This window comes from Polistes dominula, unplaced genomic scaffold (genome assembly GCF_049000335.1).
Source record: "Polistes dominula isolate Pdom_NZ unplaced genomic scaffold, Pdom_raw_medaka contig_12, whole genome shotgun sequence".
NCBI classification, from domain to species: domain Eukaryota; kingdom Metazoa; phylum Arthropoda; class Insecta; order Hymenoptera; family Vespidae; genus Polistes; species Polistes dominula.
In genome coordinates, this window is record NW_028301116.1 from 50,002 (window position 1) to 74,195 (window position 24,194).

General features: G+C 39.1%; 4 protein-coding genes across 4 annotated transcripts; all 4 read left to right on the plus strand.

Moving 5' to 3' along the window:
• Positions 1-4,213: 4,213 nt before the first annotated feature.
• LOC107073666 (uncharacterized) lies at positions 4,214-10,078 on the plus strand. The gene is made up of 7 exons (XM_089177021.1): positions 4,214-4,235; positions 4,337-4,782; positions 5,050-5,572; positions 5,633-5,973; positions 6,202-6,834; positions 8,324-8,361; positions 9,895-10,078. The coding sequence occupies exons 1-7, from the start codon at positions 4,214-4,216 to the stop codon at positions 10,076-10,078; spliced, it is 2,187 nt and encodes a 728-aa protein (XP_089033147.1).
• Positions 10,079-11,748: 1,670 nt separating this feature from the next.
• LOC149031019 (uncharacterized) lies at positions 11,749-12,627 on the plus strand. Its single transcript, XM_089177022.1, has one exon. It carries the CDS (start codon positions 11,749-11,751, stop codon positions 12,625-12,627), a length of 879 nt encoding a protein of 292 aa, XP_089033148.1.
• A 270-nt stretch (positions 12,628-12,897) lies between these two features.
• LOC149031020 (uncharacterized) lies at positions 12,898-13,448 on the plus strand. Its single transcript, XM_089177023.1, has 2 exons — positions 12,898-12,915; positions 12,960-13,448. Exons 1-2 carry the CDS (start codon positions 12,898-12,900, stop codon positions 13,446-13,448), a joined length of 507 nt encoding a protein of 168 aa, XP_089033149.1.
• A 354-nt stretch (positions 13,449-13,802) lies between these two features.
• LOC149031021 (uncharacterized) lies at positions 13,803-14,726 on the plus strand. The gene has a single exon (XM_089177024.1). It carries the CDS (start codon positions 13,803-13,805, stop codon positions 14,724-14,726), a length of 924 nt encoding a protein of 307 aa, XP_089033150.1.
• The last annotated feature ends 9,468 nt before the right edge of the window (positions 14,727-24,194 follow it).

Below are 24,194 nucleotides of genomic sequence, written 5' to 3' on the forward strand. Positions count from 1 at the left end.
TCTTCCTCGTCCATCTCTCCTATTTCTCCCTTCTTCCCTGACTGCGCTCTCCAGTGGTCCGGTATGGTTCTCGTAAAGTATATCCTTCTTTTCTTCATCCCTTGTGCTCCCCTAGGGCGTCCTCTTCTCCTCCTCTATCCAGTTTCCAGCATTTCGTCCGTTGTATCCGCTTCGGGCGCTGCTGCGCATGTCGCTTCCCCTTCTACCTCCACTTGCCCTACTCGGCCCGTCGGGGTGCCCGTCATTTTAACGGCCCGCTCCTACCCCCCTTTGGCGTCCTCGACCGTTCGGACATTATCTCTAGCCTCCTCCCACTCCTCGGAGTTCCCTGATCTAGTTACTCGGTCTCGCCGCCGCAGGCTGCCGTCGCAGCCGTCGTCACGAATTTTCTCGTGAGGATCCATTTCTCTACCCGAAACACTTTTTCTCTGCTCTTCTTCCTAACCTCTTAAATTGTGACCGCCTAAAAAAACCCTCTCTATCACTTCTATTGCACTGACCCCCTGCTCGCCTACACTCCACCTATATCTTCTCCACTCCCTCTTGCCTTCTATAATGTTTCTACCGATTTGCTATTTATTCACTGCACAAAATATCACTCGAAAGTACACTCTTGGTCACACGCACCCGTCACCGTCAAAACGCTATTTCTATCTCTCGAAAATTGAAGTATTGTTTTATGATAGTTTTCTATGCTTACATTAATCAAAGAATTTTACTTTCGATAAATTTTAATAAACAAACATCATTGTTAAGTAATTTTATAATTACAGTCAATTTCTTCTACTTTTCTTTATATACACTCAATCCCAGATGCGAGTTTTGAATGCTCGATAAAAATCGCGCTAAATCTTTCAGTTATTCTGTCACATTTTTAAGAACACTAAATGCAAAAAATTTTACAAGTAATACATGTTTATGCTGTTATTTACAAATTATTATTTATAATAGATTTGATGAATTGTTTATTAGTTCAATTACTTATGCAATAAATATTGCACAGATATTCGATAAAATACACTTATTTTTTATTAATTTGATTGAAAATATTGTTGCTGAATCAGAAAATTTTTCTCTGATTAGTATACCTATATCAGTTGAAGCAGTTGGGTAATTAAATAGAGTATCGGTACGAATCATTTTACGTCCTAAAATATAAAGATCATCTATTGTTGGTGATTTTTGAAATAGTTTCCTTATCAACAGTTTGTCAACGATATTTACGTCTCTACATTTTAACATAACAACATTATCAGGTCGCATTGAAGTCAAATAAACACTGTTTATAATGACACTCCTAACACTCAAGTATTCCACCCCTTCACAATTTAAAATGTTTGAAACTTCATCTATTATACACTTTTTAACAATGGATTGCTTTTTAATTTTCCCTTTTTTGTCATTATCTATCTCAGATAACCTATTTAGAATCTGAGTTAGAGGTTGATAGGGTGATTGAAAAAGTTTCCTAATTTTGCCACCAATTTTGCCATTATTGCATTAATTTTCACCCCAAAATGCCGATAGATCACTTAATGGTAATTTTAAATTCAATAGGTTGTCGGGTAAATGTATTAAATTATGATGGTTTAAAGTTCGGGATTTTTCACCGTATAATGACGGTAGTAAATACAAGAATTTTTTTAATAATTCTTTTTCATAATCATTAGGAGTAATCATCAAATCTTTGCTGTGTAAAATTCTACAGGCAACAACAAAAAGTAGAAAATGGTCATAAGTATCCTTTGGTAAAATATTTTGAAATATAAGCGGTCCACAATAAATTAAAACATAACGATATTGTGTCGCTTTCCACCTAGCTAGGTCATTTATGTCAAATAATTTTCGCTGAAATTCAGAAGGGACGTGACTCGTTAATGACAAAAATTTCATTCAAAGAGACTTTACAACTAATTTTTTCAAACGTGCTTTACTTTTTCGCAATATCCAAGATTCCATCAAAGTCTTCATCACACCAAGATATAGTAGGTGCATTAAATCCAATACAACACCGTTGACAGGATCAAAACCAGGAATTTTAGTTAAAGGAGACTTTAAATTACCCGTATGATGTTCAGGTTGCATTTTTTTTAAAAGAATTTTTTGTGCGAAGTTCGCAATCCATTTCAAGGTATAGTCTTATTTTTTTTTTCACCTACAGACACTCCTTCCTTGGTACATCTTTCACAAGCATAGAAAGTGCCTGCTGGCTTGCAACGTTTTATGAATGATCTAGCTTGTGAATCCGCAACGATAGCAAATATTTTGAAATCATAATTATTTCCTTCTTTATGGAAGGGTGGAGATTAGCTCCATCTGCTCATCAACATGGTTCTTCACATGACTGACTCTCATCTTGATATTGTTTCAATAACCATGCTCTGCTACCAAAAAATGTTAATTAGTCAAATGTGAAGAATGAATTTCTAATAAAGATTTTAATGAGTAAATTGAATGACGCTACTGCGCTTGTTGAGGAATTGAGTGGGCTAAATGAGAAGAACGCCGAGCATTTGCTGTGAGTGGTTTTTTTATTAAAATTCGTACGTGTACACCGCGTGTCGGTTGAGATTCAAAATGAGAAGCCGTTGAGCGAACCACGTTCCGAGCTTTACACAGAGAATATCACAATGAGCAGACTAGAGACGGCCTGATTATATTAATCAGATAAGATCCGGACGATGAAGATTATATTAATCCCACCGAACTTGTACTTTTTGAGAAGACGTATGCAAAGTTGAGAAGACACGTGCGGTTGGAACGAGATGTAGAGAACAAGTGAAGATGGTTGCCTGAGAAACCGGCGTCACGGCGCTTCTTCAACCGCCGAGATGAGTTATGGCGAGTCTGCATTGAGCGACAACTGTCGCGAGTTCTGATTGGGCATTAGAAATCCCAAACAGCCCTTATTAGTACAGTTTTAGGAATTTTAATTATTAGCATTTTAATCGTATCGAGAAGATATTTCCAATGTAGTACGTTTGAAATCTGGTAAAATTTCTGCTCACTCAGTGGATAGACGTTAGGCTAAAACAAAAATGTAGTTATTTCTGAAACCTAATGAGGAAAAAGACTTCTTGAATGTATTCAAGGGAACTTGCAGGCATGACCTACAAGCTGGCGGGTTTACTACCCTTTGGTACGATGTTTTTCTAAAGAGTGTACCGCAAGGGAACTTGTAGTTAGCCTAGCAAGGTGCGAACTCAGACCGAACCTTGAACACGATGATTTTGTGTAACATACTCCGTAAAGAAGACTTCTAGAATGTATTCAAGGGAACTTGCAGGTGTGACCTTACAAGGTGCAGGAGTTACCAAACCTTGGGTACGATGATTTTCTAAGGAGTGTACCGCAAGGTAACTCGTAAGGCAACCTACAAGCTGGCGGGTTTACTACCCCTGAATACGATGATTTTCTGGTCTAGAAGTCACCAGTAGTTGAAATTCTATGGATCAGACTCACATGTCACAACAAAGATGATTTTCTCAGACTCAGATATTATATTCAAGATGATTTCCTCAGAAGCAAGAATCGCAGCTAAGATGATTTCCTCAGATTCAAAAATCACAGCTAAGATGATTTCCTCAGGTGCAAGAATCACAGCTAAGATGATTTCCTCAGATGCAAGAATCGCAGCTAAGATGATGTCCTCAGAGGCAAGAACCTCAGCTAAGATGATGTTCGAAGAAGCTGATTTCACAGGACACGTTTTGGAAGATGACAGACTGACAACAGCGCTGCATGAAGCTGGCGAACTTCTAAAATCTTCGTCTTAAAACTTCTTGAATTTGTATGATAACGATCTTTAAAATAAAGCGAATAAATATCAACGAAATGTAATTTAAAAGGTAACAAGTAAAACACAAAAAAGAGTAACACAATTTTTTTTATTTAATGTAGAGTAAAACTTTTTTACAACTGATATTGAAAAGAATGGTTTTTTCATCTGATATAACTAAACAACTGATTTCGATCTTTTTTCCCTTAATATCTCAATTCATTCATAAACAACTAACGTTTTATTGATTAGCAACTAACATCTTAGAAACCGAAAACTTATTGATTTAAATCTCATTGATTAACAGCTGACTGTTTTCCGACTACTCAATCCGCGTCTCTTTAAATCTTTTTTTTTATTTTAATTCTAGAACAAACTTTAAACAAAAACAAAAATTAAAATCTCTCATTAATTTCTTAATAAAGCATTGTGTGTATGGCCGAGTCCGTTGTTGGATGTACTCTGTAGAATAGCAAAAGCGTGGATTGCTACATGCGCACATTTTAGTCTGGTTAGTGGAGATAGTAAGGCTAGATGAGATTGATTCCATAATTACAGCTGAAATTCCAAGTGAAACAGTTGACCCAAAATTGCATGCAGTAGTTACCAAACACATAATACATGGACCTTGCGGACTTTTCAACTTCAATTCACCCTGTATAGTCTACGGCAAGGGTTCCAAGCGATACCTAAGAGACCTGCTTGTTGAAACCATAGTAAAAAATGATGGATACCCATTGTATCGTCAGCGATCAGTTGCGGACAATGGGCGATCGGTAGTTGTGAAGGTAAGAGGCCAAAATGCTGATGTAGACAATCGTTGGATTGTGATATACTCGCCAATATTGTCCAAAGTTTTTGAGACTCACATCAATGTGGAATATTGTAACTCTGTGAAGTCGATAAAGTACATATGTAAATATGTTAACAAAGGTAGCGATATGGCTGTTTTTGCTGTAACCAATGCAAATGATGAAATATCACAATACCAGATGGGTCGCTATGTAAGTAGCAACGAAGCAATTTGGCGTATCTTTTCATTTGCGATCCATGAAAGACACCCTACAGTAGTCCATTTGGCAGACCATTTAGAAAATGGTCAACGAGTTTATTTTAATGAATCGAACGCAGCAGACAGAGCGGAACGTCCACCGTCGACAACATTAACAAGTTTCTTCACAGTCTGTTAAACTGGTGATTTTGCTCGCACGTTGCTATATGCTTACATGCCACGCTATTACACATGGAATGCATCATTGAAATCGTTTCAGCGTCGAAAACAAGGAACACCAGTTGAAGGACATCCAAATGTATTTGCTTCAGACGCTCTGGGTCGCATCTACACAGTACATCCAAATAACGATGAATGTTATTATTTGCGATTGTTGTTCGAAAATGTTCGTGGTCCGACATCGCTTAAACAACTGAGAACAGTTAATAGACAGCTGTGTGCGACTTACCGTGAGGTATGTCAACTATTACATTTACTTGAGAACGATTCGCACTGGGATGATACGCTCAAGGATTCCATAATATCTTCATCGCCGCATCAAATTCGTACATTGTTTGCGATTATCATATCGACATGTTTACCCTCTAATCTAAAAGATTTGTGGGTTAAGTATAGAGATAACATGTCTGAGGATGTTTTGCATCTTGTGCGCCGTCAAACTTTGAATCCTACACTACAAATGACTGCAGAAATTTACAATGAGACATTGATCATGATAGAAGATATGTGTTTATTGACGGCAAATAAAGTATTGTCGTGTTTGGGAATGACAGCACCAAATCGTCATATGCACGATGCATTAAACCACGAGTTGCAAAGAGAACAATAGTACGACATTGAAGCATTGGCCGAGACAGTTCGTACAAATGTTCCACATTTAAATCAACAACAAAGAATTGCGTACAACACTTTGATAGAAGCTGTGAACAGTGGATCTGGTGGAATTTATTTCCTTGATGTTCCCGGAGGAACCGGAAAAACGTTCTTAATTTCATTGCTTTTGGCGAGGATTAAATCGCGAAATGATGTTGCTCTAGCGTTGGCTTCATCTGGAATAGCTGCGACTCTGCTAGAAGGCGGGCGAACTGCAAATTCTGCCTTGAAATTACTATTAAATATGCAAATGACCGAAACACCAATTTGCAACATCGCCAAAAATAGCGCAATGGCCAAGATCCTACAGGTATGCAAATTGATTGTTTGGGATGAATGCACAATGGCCCATTAGAGGTCACTGAAGGCACTGGACAGAACGTTGAAAGATCTTCGTGACAACCAAAATATTTTTGGTGGGGCCATGATTCTGTTGTCAGGTGATTTTCGTCAGACTCTTCCAGTTATTCCCCGATCAACTGTTGCTGATGAACTAAATGCATGCCTAAAATCATCGAATTTGTGGCAGTATGTATAGACACTCCAATTAACAACTAACATGCGAGTATTTTTGCAACAAGATGAAACTGCAAATGTGTTTGCGAAGCAGTTGTTAGACATTGGAAATAATAAAGTTGCAGTGGACACCTCGACCGGATTCATCACATTACCCACAGATTTCTGTCACATCACAGACTCAAAAGAGGAGCTTATTCAGCGTGTTTTCCCATATAAAACGCAAAAGTTCAATAACCATGATTGGCTGGGTGAACGAGCAATATTGGCGGCGAAAAATAAAGATGTCGAGGATCTCAATGCGACCATTCAGAATTTTCTTCCAGAACAGTTGGTTTCCTTCAAAACAGTCGACACCCTTATGAACCAGGATGACGTAGTCAACTATCCTACGGAGTTTTTAAATTCACTGGAATTGTCTGGATTACCACCTCACAATTTGCAATTAAAAGTAGGATCAGTTGTCATCATGCTGCGTAACATTAATCAACCTCGACTGTGCAATGGAACAAGACTAGCTGTGAAAAAGCTGATGAATAACGTCATTGAGGCAACAATCATAAAAGGAAAATACAAAGGAGAGGATGTCTTGATCCCGCGGATACCGATGATTCCAACGGATTTACCATTCGATTTTAAACGCTTACAATTTCCAGTACGTCTGGCCTTTGCGATGACCATAAATAAATCGCAAGGATAGTCGTTAGAAGTTTGCGGAATTAACTTGGAGTTTCCCTGTTTCGCGCATGGACAATTATGCGTCGCGTGTTCGCGCGTCAGAAAACCGTCTTCTTTGTTTATTTACGCACCACAAAACAAAACAAAAAATATAGTTTATGTGAAAGCTTTAAATTGATTAACAGACTGTATCATAACAATGTGTGTCTGTCAATATCAAATTTAAACCTTATAAATAGCCAGTATTTCAGGAAAACTCTGTTTTGTAAGTAAGCAACATGATGTGTCGAAAATAATAATAAAACTTTATGCTTCATTCAAAAAATCCTTTTTTATTAAAAACGAATTCGTTTTGTTTGTTTTAAGATTATTTTATATAAAAGTTTAGGTCTTTTATTTATCGATTGAGGCAGTACGAGGTCTGCCGGGTCAGCTAGTTCGTAATAAATATCGAACTAGAATCTTAGTCAGTAAAATCGGACGCGCGCGGTTTGAATACAATTAGTTACCGTACGATCATTTCGGATCGTACACAGTAAGTGTAACTAGAAAGGTGATTGGCAATTTTCCTTTTCAATTTTTGCCAACATAAACAATAGGTATCATGAATATAAAAATAAATAAATCATCTGACGAATTTGTAAATAGAGACAGAAGAAATAAAAGACCAAGAATATTTTCAACATCTTTAGATGAGGATTTTGACAAGAACCTTGCGCAGAATAAAAGTGTATTATTAGGTAATAAAAAGAACGAATCTACCACGGGGAAAGAAGATTCTGAGTCCGATTCATTGTCAGAAGAGGATGATGATGCGGAATAGCAACAAATAAGAACAAAAACTTCAATATATAATAAATATTCAGAAAAAAAGGTATTTAAAATTAAAAACTTTGACTGACATGATCTTTTTTTATTATTCAAATTATTTTTCACTGATTAAATATAAAAAATAATAGTTGAAAAAACTGTGGCTATCGGTCGAACAACGGCACAATGCGACATTCGCGTCGAAACGCGATAACATTTAAACCACCGCAAAAATAAAAACACCTTTTTTTTACACTCGGCCGCGGCGTCTCACATGAGGGCCGTGCAGACATCCTTTGGCAGACAACACTAGTTTTCAAACACGGGATGCGCCCCCGCAAGTGGTTCTCATCTTTTCCAAGTTGGCTTACGCCGCGTAATTTTGATCGCAGCATTGAGATGATTGATTGATCCACGTCGTGCGATCACGACGCGGAGGCAATGCCATTAGGTAAACTGTGCAACGATATATGTACAACGATAACGCGGTGAAAAAACCTATCGTATTAGGATCTCTGAAAGGGGCGTGGCTTACCCTAGCGGCAAAATTATAAACTAGCCTTTGTAGGTTACTATGCATTACGTATATAAACATAATAGAGAAAATTTATAAAATTATCATTTTTTTATAATTAAATTGAATAATATCTTAACAGGAATTTTTAGAGCATTTAAATAAATTTGCTAATACAGGGTAAGATAAATTCTGCTTTAGCTTCATACAAGTCATCAAAATCATTATTCGCAAGTCAAATCTAGAAGATGTTTTGTGTTTTGATCGTACGGTTACGACTTATTCTTCCAGTAAATTCAATACTTCAAAAGTAGAAATACTAGTCAGTATACTTAATACTTCTTTTGATTTAATTTAAGAGAAGAATTTTAGGATCATTCGGTCACTTTGAACTTGTATCCCTATACTTTTACGTTCTCTTAAGAATAATGCATTTTTCTTAGTAGAAATTGATATTGTCTGAGTTTTATTACAATTTAAGTTATAAATGTAATGTAATTGTCTTGTCTATCAATCATTTCTTTATCCCCAAATTTGTTTATTCGATAAAAAAAATGTTTTTTACGAGTTGGAAAATGAAAAAACCTAATTTTTTTATCACGACAAGCTTTGCTTGTACAACTAAATACACAGCAATACACTTTACTTATATTTTTTTTTGCTGGTAACTGTATGACAAACAAAAAAATTATTTGCAACATCTTTTTGGTTTAACGATAATAGTTATTTTTAATTCTACTTTCAATAATAAAAAAGCAAGTCAAAAAATTAAAAATATATGTAAATATTTCAACATGAATATCGTGTAGTTGAAATTATCTGTCAGCAATTCAGCACATATACCCTTAGTTTTAATTTAGCCACCAGATAGCGTATAGACTAAAGGCCCGTAGCAAAAAATTAATAGGTCATTTGACCCACCAGAAAACCTATTTGGAAAGATAAAGGGGCATGAAATAATAACATTTAGCACATTGCCGTCACTTGTAAGCTCTTCTACTGAGTGCTGGTGAGAAATTAAAAGCACAGGTAGAGGAGGGTCCTTTTTGTCATATATTTTTGTAGAGCATTCTTACCACCAATCTGTGTTAGCATAACAGCTACTAGTCTCCGGGGAGAAGTATTCGCAGATTTATACAATTGCTCGGCGTCCATATCAATTAAGACCACTCATTTCTCTAACATTTGGTCCTTCGAGCCGGATCGAGCATTTGCAGTGCAGATTTATAAAAATTAGTAAAGTTCATTGTGTGCGGTTCATTTCGTCATCTCAATCTCTTTGTTCCGCGTAAAGTAGTGCCATCTCAATCGCTGTATTGTTACGCGGAAAAGTAGTGCCATCTCAGTCTCTTTGTTCCGCGCGAAATAGTGCCATCTCAAATCGTGTTCTTACGCGTGACGTAGGCCGTCTCACGCCCGCTCTTGCGTCGTGAGAAGTAGTACCGTATCACTCGCGTTAGTGTGACGCGTGAGCCGCACCCCCCTCTCTCACTCACGAGCAGGGTGGGATATAGCCATCTATCTCTCGCGAAACGTGTCGTCTCACTCGCTTCGCGCGACCCGCGAACAGTTCCCCCTCTCTCACTCCTGAGTAGCGTGGGGTATTGTCATCTCGTTCGCGGTGTTCATCAAACAGTGCCGTTATCTTTCGCGACATTGGCTTCTCATTGGCACTACTTATCAATAGTGATTCTCATTTGTGAACTTATCAAGCAGTGACACTCAATGCAGACATCTCAATTACTCATCACGATGGTGCTTGTGCGTGAAGAAGATTAAAAAGACCAAGGCATCAGGCAGTCATGATGACCAAGCAAATGCTCAGCTATTTCAACCGACCAGCTTGGCGGTACCAATCACATCTGCTCATGGCCAAGGTCCCCGGACCAAGAGCTAATCTCCGGTGCTACTCAATAGTGAACTGACACTGCGCGTACGGGCTCAGAATGAGCTCATTGTAACCATGGAGGACATACTCAGTCAGATCAGTGAGCCCTCCGAGGGGATCACCTTGACGGAAGTGAACATGATGCTCGAGCACCTTGAGGAGCTGCATTAGACCTTCCGACTCGAGCACGCTCAGCTCGTTTGCAATTAATTGGCCTCCCAGCCAATTGGAACATCCGTACCTTACTCAGATGGTCATCATCACCGAGTCAAAGCTGATGCTGAAAACAAAGAGATTGCTTGGTCGACTCAGAGAACAGCTCACGCAGACAGCTCAACCAGCTCCTCCACCTGAAGCTGGTGCTCGTGCCCGCTCCCGGCTTCCTGAACTAACAGTGCCTACGTTCAGTGGCGAATGCCGGAAATGGCCTGACTTCAAGGCCATGTTCAGCTCAGTCATCGGAGACCGCTCAGACCTTAGTGATCTGGAGAAATTCCAGTACCTTAAGTCGTGGCCCCCGCTGGACAACGTTTTGCTGGTAAATCTTAATGATTTGCCAGCAAAACGGCTAAGTGGGTCACTTCCCAGCTTTGGGACGGTCTACCTCTCTGATGATCCAGAAATGGTGAAGAGGGGGTTTTTCCAAGCCTCATGATCATAACACCTACGGTCATTGTTCTCTTCGCAATGGTTTTACGCATTCAACATCACGTGTAATAGGCAATAGCCTGAGGCACAGCTGGGCGAGCACTTGCTCGACGTATGCTCAGAATTAACACTAGTACCTTAAGTCAGCGATGCAAGGAGAGACTTACGAGCTCATCGCGAACATCACTCCAGACGACTCCTCATATGAATCGACGTGGACACTGCTCATCTCACGGTTTGAGAACAAACGTTTAATAATCAAATCACATCTAGAAAGGCTGCTCAACCTTAAACCGATGCAAAAGCGCCAAGCCACCTCGCTGACGAAAATGGTCAACATCATCAATGAGACCACTCAGGCACTCAGAATACTCACGGTGAAGAGCAATAATGATTGCCTCATGGTCACTCTTCTCACTGGACTGCTCGATCGAGACACTCGCGAGAGGTAGGAGACATCTCTTGCCTCCACCGATGAATTTCCGACACTCAGCCAGCTCACTGAATTTCTGGTCGCACGTGCTCGTACATTGGAGACCATGGAAGCCTTATCCACGCCAGCTCAATCCAATGTGCAGAAGGGGGATATGACTACTCGGGCAAGCTCGCATCAGGCATCTCAACAGCCTCCAGCCAGCTCAACAAGGTCGGTAGCTCATCAGACTTCTCGTCCAGCTCAGTCCCGGACAGCTTATCCGTGTGACTGTTGTGGGCAAGATCACTACATCGCGATCTACCCAAGAATGCGAGGCTACTCGGTCAACCAAAGGGTGAGGTTGATCGAAGACAGGAGCCTATGCTGCAATTGCCTAGGCAGGCATAATCTGAGGAAGTGCAACAGCCGACGGCATTGCAAGACATGCAACGACTTCCATCATACCTTGTTGCAGGGTGCTGACCTCTTAACCATCTTTGGTCCACCAAGAGATGGGGCTTAGACCGCTCAAGAGGTGCCGGATGCACCCGCTCCCTCCGAAAAGTCCTTTCAAGCATGAAGCTCAGGGCAGCTCGTTGAGAGTTGCGATCACCCGATGTCAAGCTCAGTGCATCTCAGTCATCTCACATTGCTGGCCACAGCGACCGCGATAGTCGTCTCAACAACAACGTCAGTTCAAGTTCGTTTGCTCATTGACCCTGGATCAGAAATCTTGTTCGTCTCAGAAAGACTCACCCAGCAGCTCAATCTTGAACGAAGGCACTCAAGGCAGGACGTTTATGGTGTCGGCAGAAAACGGACTTCTCAAACAAGAGGAATTGTCACGCTCAACCTTCAATCAAGGTATAGACCACTCACAGTGACAATTTCAGCTCACGTACTCAAGACAGTTACCACTATCCTGCCGGCCATAAAGATACAACAGGAACCCGTATGGCCTCACCTGAAGGATTTGAATCTCGCTGATCCAGAGTTTCTCATTCCAAGGGCAGTAGAGGTTATAGTCGGAGCAGACTTCTACGGCCAACTCATCAGGCCTAACATCATTAGGCACTCAAACAGATCTCTCATTGCTCAGTTGTCCGTCTTTGAGTGGCTGGTAATTGGCCCAATTCAGGCACCTGTCACACTGGCAAGGACGACTCATCATGGCAGATCTCAGGCATCAAACTCATCCTTGCAAGAGTTGTTGACACGGTTTTGGGTCCAAGAAGAACCTTCATCATCGGACAACTCACCGCTCACTCCTGAGGAGCAGGAGTGTGAGCTCTACTTCAAGATCACTCATTCAAGGGACTCGACAGGGCGCTACATCGTCAGGATACCGCTTAAGTCGCCACCAACAGTCCTGGGAGATTCTTATCAGACAGTTCATCGATCGCTCCAACGAATTCTCAGACGACTTGGTGAGACACTCAGTACGACCGACTGTACACTCAGTTTATGCCTGAGTATGAACAAGCTCAACACATGATCAAGCTCGATGACAGCTCAGTTGGTAGAAGGTCACACTACTATTTGCCTCCTCATGTGGTGCTCAAGCCAGACAGCTAAACCACGAAGCTCAGAGTTGTTCTCAACGGTTCAAGCGCCAGCTCCACTAGTCACTCGCTCAATGACATCATGCACGCTGGTCCCAATCTGATGCTTAACATCTTCGACTTGCTTATTTGGATACGCCAACTCAAGTATCTGTTTGCGACTGACATCACAAAGATGTATCGGCAAATCAAGATACACCCAGATGACCAGGATCCTTAACGTATCGTGTAGGTGAATTAACAGCATGTTGAATCTCATTTTCAGCTCACCACAGTAACCTATGGAACTAAGTCAGCACCGTTCCTAGCTGTAAGAACGCTGTTTCAGCTCGCTGAAGATGAAGGCTCCCATTATCCTCTTGCTGTGAAACCGATCACTCACGGGCGTTACGTTGATGACATCTTCGGAGGATCTGATACAGTGAAAGAGCTCGTGGAGACTGCTCACCAACTCACACGGCTTTGCCATGCGGGTGGATTCCCGCTTGCCAAGTGGCACTCTACTTCTCAGCAACTGTTGAGAGAGGTCTCGTCTGAGCTTGGTGAGACCTCAAGCATTTCATTCGATGACTGCGATACCAAAATCCTTGGTATTCAATGGTCACCTCAACAGGATGTGTTCGATTTCTCAACAATCTCGTCTACTCCCTCCAAACGATTCTCAAAACGTCTCGTCCTCTCAGAAGTAGCACAAATATTTGATCCATTAGGCTTCGCCTCTCCAGTCATAATTAAAGCTAAGATCTTTCTTTAGGCTCTCTGGTTGCACAATCTCGACTGGGACGAATCACTCTCGGAACAGCTCATCTCCCAATGGCTCAGCATCAGACAAGATCTCATTAGCCTGGCCAGGCTCTTTATCCCACGTTGGTTTAACACGCTCTCTAATTCAGCTGTTGAACTACATGGCTTCTCTGATGCATTGCAATTCGCAATCGCAGCTGTTGTGTATCTCGTTGTCAACTCGCTGTCCACTGGCACCAAGGTCTCTCTAATTTGCTCAAGGATAAAGGTCTCACCGCTCAAGCGGCTAACCATCCCGAGGTTAGAACTCTCAGCAGCGCTGCTACTCTCCACGCTCATGAATCATGTTTGCCCTCCTCTAAACATGAACATAACTAAGACAATTTTGTGGACGGACTCTCAAGTAACACTCACATGGATCAAGGCTCATCCATCAAGATGGAAGGATTACGTACACAACCGCGTAATCAAAATTCAAGAACTCTCAAGGAACGCTCATTGGAGGTATGTGTCAGGCACATCAAACCCAGCTGACTGTGCATCGCGTGGGATATCCACAGATCAGCTGGAAAAGCACACTCTATGGTGGACGGGACCACCATGGATCACTCAATCAATGGCATCATGGCCGGCTCAGGTCAAAGAAGCTCCTAATGACTCATGCGCGCAAGAAGCTTGTTCTCGTGTTGTACTTCACACGGTACGATCTTCTCCGAGTTATCAGTGGGATCTTATTCATCGATTCTCAACGCTCAACAGGTTGCTCCGAGTTACAGCTCTCTGCAGTAGATTTATCAAGAGGCTCTCAGGAGAGCTTGACTCGACACCAGCAGCCTGTACCTCAGTTCAAAGCATGGAAGACTCTCGACTCTTTTGGGTCAAGGCTACTCAATCGGCGTACTATTCAGAAGAAATCTCAGTGCTCTCAAGACAATCTCAGCTGCCAAGCTCGCACCCACTCTCTAGGCTCACCGCATTCATTGATGCCGGCGGTGTGCACAGGATGGACGGTCGCCTCTCAAGGTCCAAACTCATGTACGAGGCCAAACATCCAGCAATTCTCCCTCGTAGCTCCAGGCTCTCAGAACTCGTCATCGCCTATGCTCACAAGAAAACGATGCATGGAGGCACTCAGTCGACTCTGGCACTCATCAGACAACTCTACTGGATCATCGGAGGAAGAGCCCGTGTGTGCTCGTTACAGGGGGATCCGTGCTCAGCAACTGATGGGCCAACTACCTCAGGCGCGAGTCACCCCATCACGCCCGTTCTCTCACACAGACATTGACTACGCTGGACCGCTCACGCTCAAGACGTGGAAAGGACGTGGCTCCAAGACTCACAAGGGTTGGATCTGTGTATTTGTCTGTCTATCAACTTCGGCCGCTCATCTCGATGTCGTTTCAGACTACTAAGCCGACGGCTTCATTGCAACTTACAGACGCTTCACCTCAAGGCGGGGTGTCCCGTCAGACCTCTACGCTGATTGTGGCACCAACTTCTTGGGCGCTGAAGTTAAGCTCATGCAATGTTTCTCAGAAAGCTCTTCAGGACGCCGGGAGATCTCTTCTGTGCTAGCTCAGGACAAAACACAGTGGCATTTCAACCCGCCTGCAGCTCCCCACATGGGTGGGAAATGGGAAGCAGTAGTCGAGTCTCTTAAGTTTCATCTCAGAAGATCTGTCGGAGACACACTGCTCACGTATGAGGAGACTTCCACACTCCTCGCTCAAATTGAAGCCATTCTCAATTCCAGACCACTCGAACCGCTCAGCAAAGATCCAGAAGATACCTCAGTGCTCACACCAGGGCACTTTCTCATCGGAACGGCACTCAACGCTGTCCCTAAAAGCTCACTATTGGACATCTTAGCAAGTCGGCTCTCCAGATGGCAGTTCATCCAGCAACGAGTTTAACAGTTCTGGCGCATGTGGTCAACTCAGTATTTACAACAATTACAAGCCATCTCAAAGTGGCATCACGCTCACAACCAGATTCAGGTAGGTTCACTCGTTCTCCTTACTGATGAGCGTTTGCCTCCAGGAAAATGGCCCATGGCTAGGGTGCTCAAATTGCTGCCAGGGGAGGATGGACTCACCAGGGTTGTATCGCTGAAGACGGCTACCACAACACTCACCAGGCCAATCACCAAGCTCGCAATCCTCTCAGTAGCCCCTCAGAAGGCAGCATAACTCATCATCAACTTCGTTGCTGATGGCGGGCGGAAATGTTTAGGATATTGAACTCCCAATCAAAACTCGCGACAGTTGTCGCTCAATGCAGACTCGCCATAACTCATCTCGGCGGTTGAAGAAGCGCCGTGACGCCGGTTTCTCAGGCAACCATCTTCACTTGTTCTCTACATCTCGTTCCAACCGCACGTGTCTTCTCAACTTTGCATACGTCTTCTCAAAAAGTACAAGTTCGGTGGGATTAATATAATCTTCATCGTCCGGATCTTATCTGATTAATATAATCAGGCCGTCTCTAGTCTGCTCATTGTGATATTCTCTGTGTAAAGCTCGGAACGTGGTTCGCTCAACGGCTTCTCATTTTGAATCTCAACCGACACGCGGTGTACACGTACGAATTTTAATAAAAAAAACCACTCACAGCAAATGCTCGGCGTTCTTCTCATTTAGCCCACTCAATTCCTCAACAAGCGCAGTAGCGTCATTCAATTTACTCATTAAAATCTTTATTAGAAATTCATTCTTCACATTTGACTAATTAACATTTTTTGGTAACAGAGCATGGTTATTGAAACAATATCAAGATGAGAGTCAGTCATGTGAAGAACCATGTTGATGAGCAGATGGAGCTCATCAAAATTATCAACGATGCCTCGGAGAGTGCATCCAAGCTCCAACTCGTGTCGGAGAAGAAAATATTTTTTTTCAACGAGTGAAAGTTCGAAAAACGGCATTGCAAGACACTTGGAGCAAATTTTCTGTTACTCATGATGCTATAAAAATTGCAATAAGGCGATTAAGTGAAGATAAAAAGGAAGAAGTATTAAAGCTTTCATATTTCAAGGACGACCTTTACCGTGCCACCTACGATACTTATTTAGAAGCGTTGGAAAGGATGAATATTCTGTATGATCAACGAAAGCAAGCCGAAAGTAGTTCATCGGTAACCAGTCATCTAGAATTTCCTGTTAATCATTATGGGCCTCGTCTTCCAAGTCTGGATTTACCGAATCAACTAAAGACCCTCCGACATGGAAACAGTTTATGGAATTTCTCATGAGTCGTTTGTTAACTCTCCAAGCAGTTGAAAAATCGAGAAATCCTGGTTCTCAATACAATCCAAAAGTAACTATGGTTCATTACGCATCTGGAGATCAGAATAATTTCAAGAAATGTTCAAATTGCACCGGAGATCACCATATACTTAATTGCCTAGCGTTTGTCAATCAACCAATTGAGAAAAAATTGGCAATCATCAAACGAAAGAAATTATGCTACAATTGCTTAGGAAACCATATAGTTAATAAATGTGTGTCAACAAAAAAGTGCTTGAAGTTCGGGAAAAGGCATCATACAGCAATCCACAGACCTGGTCCGACGGAAGCATCTTCAACACTAAGTGCTCAAACCAATCTTGCATTACATTCGACTTTAACAGCTAATCGAACCCTGTTAGCCACCGCTCAAGTCAAAGTTATTTCCGAGCAAGGTTTTCAAGTCCAAACAAGAGCTATAATAGATCCAGGATCACAAGTATCCTTTATATCTAAGAAACTAGTTCAGCAGCTTCATCTGAAAAAGAATCCAACAACATTTGAATTACATGGGATCGGCGCAGTGAAGGCTGGAAGAACTCAGGGTCTCGTCACAGTTATTCTACGACCACACTTTGATTTTTCTCAACAGGTCATTTTACAAGTTCACATTCTTCCTAAACTAACAGCGAGGATTCAATCCATTTCAAAATCTAACTGGAGTCATTTTTAAAAGCTACAACTAGCAGATCCTAACTATAATCAACCGGGAAAAATTGACATCATCATCGAAGCAGATTATTATGGTCAAATAGGCCTAGAAGAGCTACGAAAAGGCCCAAGTAATACTCCTACAGCTCAATCAACTATTTTCGGATGGATTCTTTTCGGGCCCAATGGTAATCTTCCCACCTCTTCATGACTCTTCAAAACAGGGTATTTACACGTATGTTAATGAAGAACTCCACCAGCTCATAAAGAGATTTTGGCAACTAGATGAAATTTCAGTTAATAATACCTCTTCTTTTCTTAGTTCTAATCATTGATGAAAGGTATCCTCCTACTAAATGGCCGTTAGGACGTGTTCTTAAAGTTCATCCAGGGAAAGATGGCCATGTTCGTGTCGCCACTGTGAAAACCTCTACAAGTACTTTTGACCGGCCGATCACCAAACTCAGACCTTTACCAGTCATTGATGAATAATTTGTTAAATGAATTTAACAAAGGCGGGCGAAAATTTTTTAAGTTTGTTCTAGAATTAAAATATAAAGAAAAAGATTTAAAGAGACGCGGATTGAGTAGTCGGAGAACAGTCAGCTGTTAATCAATGAGATTTAAATCAATAAGTTTTCGGTTTCTAAGATGTTAGTTGCTAATCAATAAAACGTTAGTTGTTTATGAATGAATTGAGATATTAAGGGAAAAAAGATCGAAATCAGTTGTTTAGTTGTATCAGATGAAAAAACCATTCTTTTCAATATCAGTTGTAAAAAAGTTTTACTCTACATTAAATAAAAAAAATTGTGTTACTCTTTTTTTTGTTTTACTTGTTACCTTTTAAATTACATTTCGTTGATATTTATTCGCTTTATTTTAAAGATCGTTATCATACAAATTCAAGAAGTTTTAAGACGAAGATTTTAGAAGTTCGCCAGCTTCATGCAGCGCTGTCAGTCTGTCATCTTCCAAAACGTGTCCTGTGAAACCTGCTTCTTCAAACACCATCTTAGCTGAGGTTTTTGCATCTGAGGAAATCATCTTAGCTGTGATTCTTGCATCTGTGGAAATCATCTTAGCTGTGATTCTTGCATCTGAGGAAATCATCTTAGCTGCGATTCTTGCTTCTGAGGAAATCATCTTGATTATAATAACTGAGTCTGAAAAAACCATCTTTGTTGTGATATGTGAGTTTGATCCATAGAATATCAACTACTGGTGACTTCTAGACCAGAAAATCATCGTATTCAAGGTTCGGTTGGGTTTTCACCTTGCTAGGTTGCCTTACAAGCTCCCCTTGCGGTATACTCCTTAGAAAATCATCGTACCCAAAGTTCGGTAACTCCCGCACCTTGTAAGGTCACACCTGCAAGTTCCCTTTAATACATTCTAGAAGTCTTTTTTACTGAGTATGTTACACAAAATCATCGTGTTCAAGGTTCGGTCTGAGTTCGCACCTTGCTAGGCTAACTACAAGTTCCCTTGCTGTACACTCTTTAGAAAAACATCGTACCAAAGGGTAGTAAACCCGCCAGCTTGTAGGTCATGCCAGCAAGTTCCCTTGAATACATTCAAGAAGTCTTTTTCCTCATTAGGTTTTAGAAATAACTACATTTTTGTTTTAGCCTAACGTTTATCCACTGAGTGAGCAGAAATTTTACCTGATCTCAAACGTACTACATTGGAAATATCGTGTCCATAAGATTAAAATGCTGATAATTAAAATTCTTAAGATTGTACTAATAAGCGCAATAACGTCATTCAATTTACTCATTAAAATATTAATTGGAAATTCATTCTTTACATTTGACTAATTAACATTAGATTAAAATAAATAATCCTTTTTTTGAAACTAGTATAAAATTTTTTTTGTTAGTATGGTTTTCTATTTCCCGTTTTCATCTACATTCTTGCGCTATATAACAAACATTTTAGGATAGATGAAATAAAGACGTTACGAAAAACATATGGAAAATACTGCTGGACTGAACGAAGGTTCTGGTAAAATGCAATGAATGATCTAATAGAGATATTCTCTAGAAATGTTTTTTCAACTCTATAGCCTGCAACACTTTGAGACCCTTATTATATATAACATATCTCGTCTTTATTCTTTGGACCACAAACTTATTTTTCTAAATACTCTCGTCTAAATAAAGATCTGAAAAACGAAAAATCTAAAGAACGCATTGAATCGTATCGCTTTCTCAGTTTATCGAGCTGTGTTGACAACGAGTCTCGAGTTTGGGACCCGTGGTGAACTCCATTAATTCACGCTGGGTTTTCAGCATGTTAAAAATATTTTTATTTGATTAAAAAATTACCATTCATTTCTTTATTACGTAAATATTATAATTATTAATTATAATTATTACGTATTACGTAATAAGAATATAATAATTTTTATGTATTCCTGGGGCAATATAAGTCTTTGTATATTTTTTATAAAAACATATAAATATGAAATTCAATAGACTTATTTAAATCTTAATGAATCGAATATATTCTATGAAGAAGAAAAAGAAAAATGTAACAGTAATTTACTTGCTTCCGAATGGAGTTTGTCATCTGCTTCTAATGTTTTCTACAGTGTTGTCTAATTTTTTTCTCTGATGTATTTTGTAATTTTTTAATATATACAGTAAAATATCTTTAAAAAAAAGGATTTAAGGAAGTTAGTAGGAATGATGACAACACGCCCATATTCTTTGCAATACTATAGGCATGAATATTATCGAACCGGTAATGAAGATTAGGAATATTGATCAACTTTCAACGTACTTTCTCTGTTTTTTATAATTCTGTTCTCATGGAAACGATCCAACCTTGGGATGTAGGTAGCTGACAAAAACTAACATTTCAAAATTGTACCCATGAAGATAGAACATCGACGATAATATTAGAAAGGAGTCTGAAAGAAATAAGATACGAAGACCGCGAATGGAAGGATCGTGCTCAGGGACGGGAACAATGGCGGGATTTGGTATTTGCGGCAATAAACTTTAGAGTTCCTAACGCCAATTAATAATAATAATAATAAAGATAGAATATCGAATGCGCTAGTCATAAATACAAACCCAAAATTGTAGAATGTTTGTCGGTGGAAAGATACCCTGTCTTAACCTAAGTAAATAAAATATATTTTTTTTTGAAACTCAGATGAGTTTTTTCTTTCACACTTTTAACACTTTCTGTGTATGTGAAATATCTTTATCATGGGTTAACATACAGAAGTATTTCTTTTTGTGTTGCAACTTATACCTGTAGATGCTGTAAAAAAAAGGGACAATTCTGGTCATATTTTTTTCGTTTCATCGGGTTTTGAATTACAACGATTTTAATGTCTATTTATCATTTTCGTTGCTTTATTTTATAATATTAAAAATTTTTTTAAATTTATTTTCTATATTTTTTTTCTTCTAAATTTGTAAATGTTTGGGATTTCATCTGCCCAATGAGAACTTGCGACAGTTGTCGCTCCGTGCGGACTCGCCATAACTCATCACGGCGGTTGAAGAATCACCGTGACGCCGGCTTCTCTGTCAGTCATCTCTTTGCTAGTACATACGTAACACGTGTCTTCTCATTACATCATAAAAGTCATCTATATAGTTCTCTCACCCTTCGTATACAACACACGTGTCTTCTTGTCTAAAGAAAAATTCCTCTCATAAGAAATAAGTGTCGGTGTGATTAATATAATCATCATCGCTCGGTTCGTTACTGATTAATATAATCAGGCCTGCTCCAGTCTTCTCATAATGTAAATACGAAAAGTTAATTGTTCAACGGCCACTCATTTGAATTCTCGTAACCGACACGCGGTGTACGCTATATTTGAATAAATCTGACAAATCCATAAAAATGCTCGGCGTCCATATCTTTTAAGCCTGCTCATTTCCCAAACAGTAAAATAAGTTTTATTATTGTATTTTTATTGAAAATATAAAGTAAATAAGGTTTATTTGTTTTTGTCATGTGTCTAGTTTCTTCTATTTAAAAACTTCTCTATTTTATTGAAAAATTAGCATAAATTTCTTGGATACGCAAACATTATAATTAAAAAACATGTCTTTGGATATTTATAAGAAAAATATTCTACAATGTTGTCTAATTTTTTTCTCTGATGTATCTGATAATCACTTCATTTTTTTGTAAAATATTGTAGACTATACAATTATTTAATTCTATATATTTTTCATAATTGTTAATTATAATACTTGCGACACATAAATATTTTATTATAAATTTTTCAATACAATAGAAATATTTTTAAATAGAAGAGAAATGACACGTTTGGTAAAAAAAAACAGACCACGCACCTTCTTTCTTTATTTCGACCGTCGGTTCATTTGGACCTTATACTTTTGTCTCATACCTACGTGCTTATCTCTGTTTATTCTTCTACCCTTCTATCGTTCCTACCTACAAATATTTCGAGTATCGAAATAATATGTGTCCACGCCTTGTAGTATGCGGTCGCACACAAACACACACATATTTAACCAAGAGCGATAACTACGAAGCATTGCATAAAGAGGAGACTGAGAATAGGAAAAACTGTATAGCTACATTCCGTCTCATTCTTGTCGCAGGCTCAATCCTATATGTTTGTTTCTTTTTCTCTCGTTATTTAGTATAGCAGCCGTTTCATAGCTCCGTTTCCTGACCGAAGCGTTTATTTACTTTTCAGATTACTCCCATTCTAAAGAAGTTTTCACCTCAAAAATCTAGTGGGGTAAAATCAGGAAAATAAGCTGGCCAAGAAACTAATCCTCTACCTCCTATCCATTTATTTGGGTACAGTTTATTTAGTGCATCTCTAACACTTCGCGCATAATGTGCTGGACATCCAACGTGTTGTAACAACATCATTTAGCGAACGTTTAATAAAGAACGTTCTAATAAAGTCCCTTTTTGATTTCGTATGAAGAATTCATATCGTTTGCCAGTAAGAGTTCTATTGATATAATGCGGTCCGATTATCTGATCTCCAACGATTCCACACCACACATTAACTGACCATTGTCGTTGATGCTCAACTTGTCGTAACCAGTGTGGATTATCGATATTCTAATAATGCGTATTATGCAAATTGATATTTCAACGAATAGTGAAAGTTGCTTCATCGGTGAATAGTATCGAAGGAAAAAATGTTATATCAATTTGTATTTTTTGTAGTGCTCACTGACAAAATGCGACACGATTCACAAAATCCGTACTATGCAACTCTTGAAGAGTAGTAACATGGTATGGATGAAACTGACGCTATGAAAGTATTCGGAGTACACTCCTTCTACTGATACTAGACTCACGTTCAATCTGCCGAGAGCTAATCTGCGGGTTATGCGCTACAGCTGCAAGAACACTAACTTTATTTTCTTCGTTTGTTGCTCTTTTACGACGATTGCTTTTTCGAACATATAAACTTCCAGTCTCTGTCAATTTTTAGCACAATCTTTGAAATATTCGGTGCGAAAGATGAGTACGATTAGGATATCGTTCAGCATAAACGGGTTTGAGCTCTTATTGAATTCTGCTGCATTTCTCTATAAATTAGGATCATATCTACTTGCTTTTTGAAAAAAAATTTCATTTTGATAAACTTGTTTACATAGCCGTCGACCGAGATTTACTAATGATTCATCTCAATGTAACGTCTTGATGAGACGTTTATATTTCCAGCTATACGTGATGTGTATTGCCACAACATAAACAATGTTATGTAATAATGAAGGTAAATGAAATAATACAGTATGTGCTAGAATAATTTCAGAAACGATAAGACAGCAATACGATGATTACAACTTTGCATTGGCGTTAATGGTCACCACTTTGAACATCTTCTGTAATGTAAGGAACTTTATTTTCTACCACATTTGACCTCGCATGACCTTGAATAATAGCTCGTTGAATTCGTCTCAACATTTGCCATTACATTCTATTAAAAAAAAAAAAATAATATTCCACTAAAAAATGCAGATGACCTTGAAATCTCTTCTATGCTTCCACCCACGCAAAAAACGTTCAAGCCAAAAAATGCCCCTCATCATGCCATGTAAGTTGCGAATATAAAATTATTGCTCCACCCTGTATATGCCAGCCGTAGCGAAAAATTTAAAAAACAAATTCTGTTAACATTCTTCAAAGTTTTAAGTCATCATCCAGACCTAGCATTCGAAAATACAAATACTTCAAAAAATTCATAAATCAATATCAGTATTACTCAATTCAATGAAAAAATCCTGTGTCATCTGAGAAAATATTTGCTACGTGAAAGAGTAAATACAATAGAAAGTAACCGTTGGAATAGGTCAGAAGGAATAATCTTGAAAATCGAAAGATATATTCTCTTGTTTGATTCATGTACTAATTTGCAAGTTAATATTTGCAATTGTCATTTTTCTGTTGATTCGTATATTTTAGTTTTATTTAATAAGTTTGCAGTTAATATCTTATGAAACCAGTAATAATTATCAAGTCCAAACTTCAAATCTTTAGAACTGAAAATTAATTATTAAATAAAAGTAAAGGTAAATTAGTAAGTAATTAGCTAAATTACAGCTCTTTTAAATCTGTAAACATTTAACGTCTATTATTTATTTACCATCTATACGATCTCTGATTAAGATAATTTGTAAAAAACATCTTATTATTCTAATCCATTGTTTTTTTTTTTGGCACTTACACTCAGAACTATCTTACGTGAAATAACTTTCTTTCTATCATTTTTATTATTTATCCTGCCTCATCATTAATCATCGTACTCAAATTTTTTTGAGTCACTACCTTTATAAAGGCTTCTCAGCTTGT

Bases quoted from the DNA above. Each gene is read 5' to 3' on its own strand.
- LOC149031019 (XM_089177022.1), top strand. From the start codon at position 11,749: ATGTCAAGCTCAGTGCATCTCAGTCATCTCACATTGCTGGCCACAGCG.
- LOC107073666 (XM_089177021.1), top strand. From the start codon at position 4,214: ATGGCCGAGTCCGTTGTTGGAT. The intron at 4,236-4,336 runs GTACTCTGTAGA...CCATAATTACAG, and splicing joins GGCCGAGTCCGTTGTTGGAT to CTGAAATTCCAAGTGAAACA. The intron at 4,783-5,049 runs GTAAGTAGCAAC...AAATCGTTTCAG, and splicing joins AATACCAGATGGGTCGCTAT to CGTCGAAAACAAGGAACACC.
- LOC149031021 (XM_089177024.1), top strand. From the start codon at position 13,803: ATGAACATAACTAAGACAATTTTGTGGACGGACTCTCAAGTAACACTC.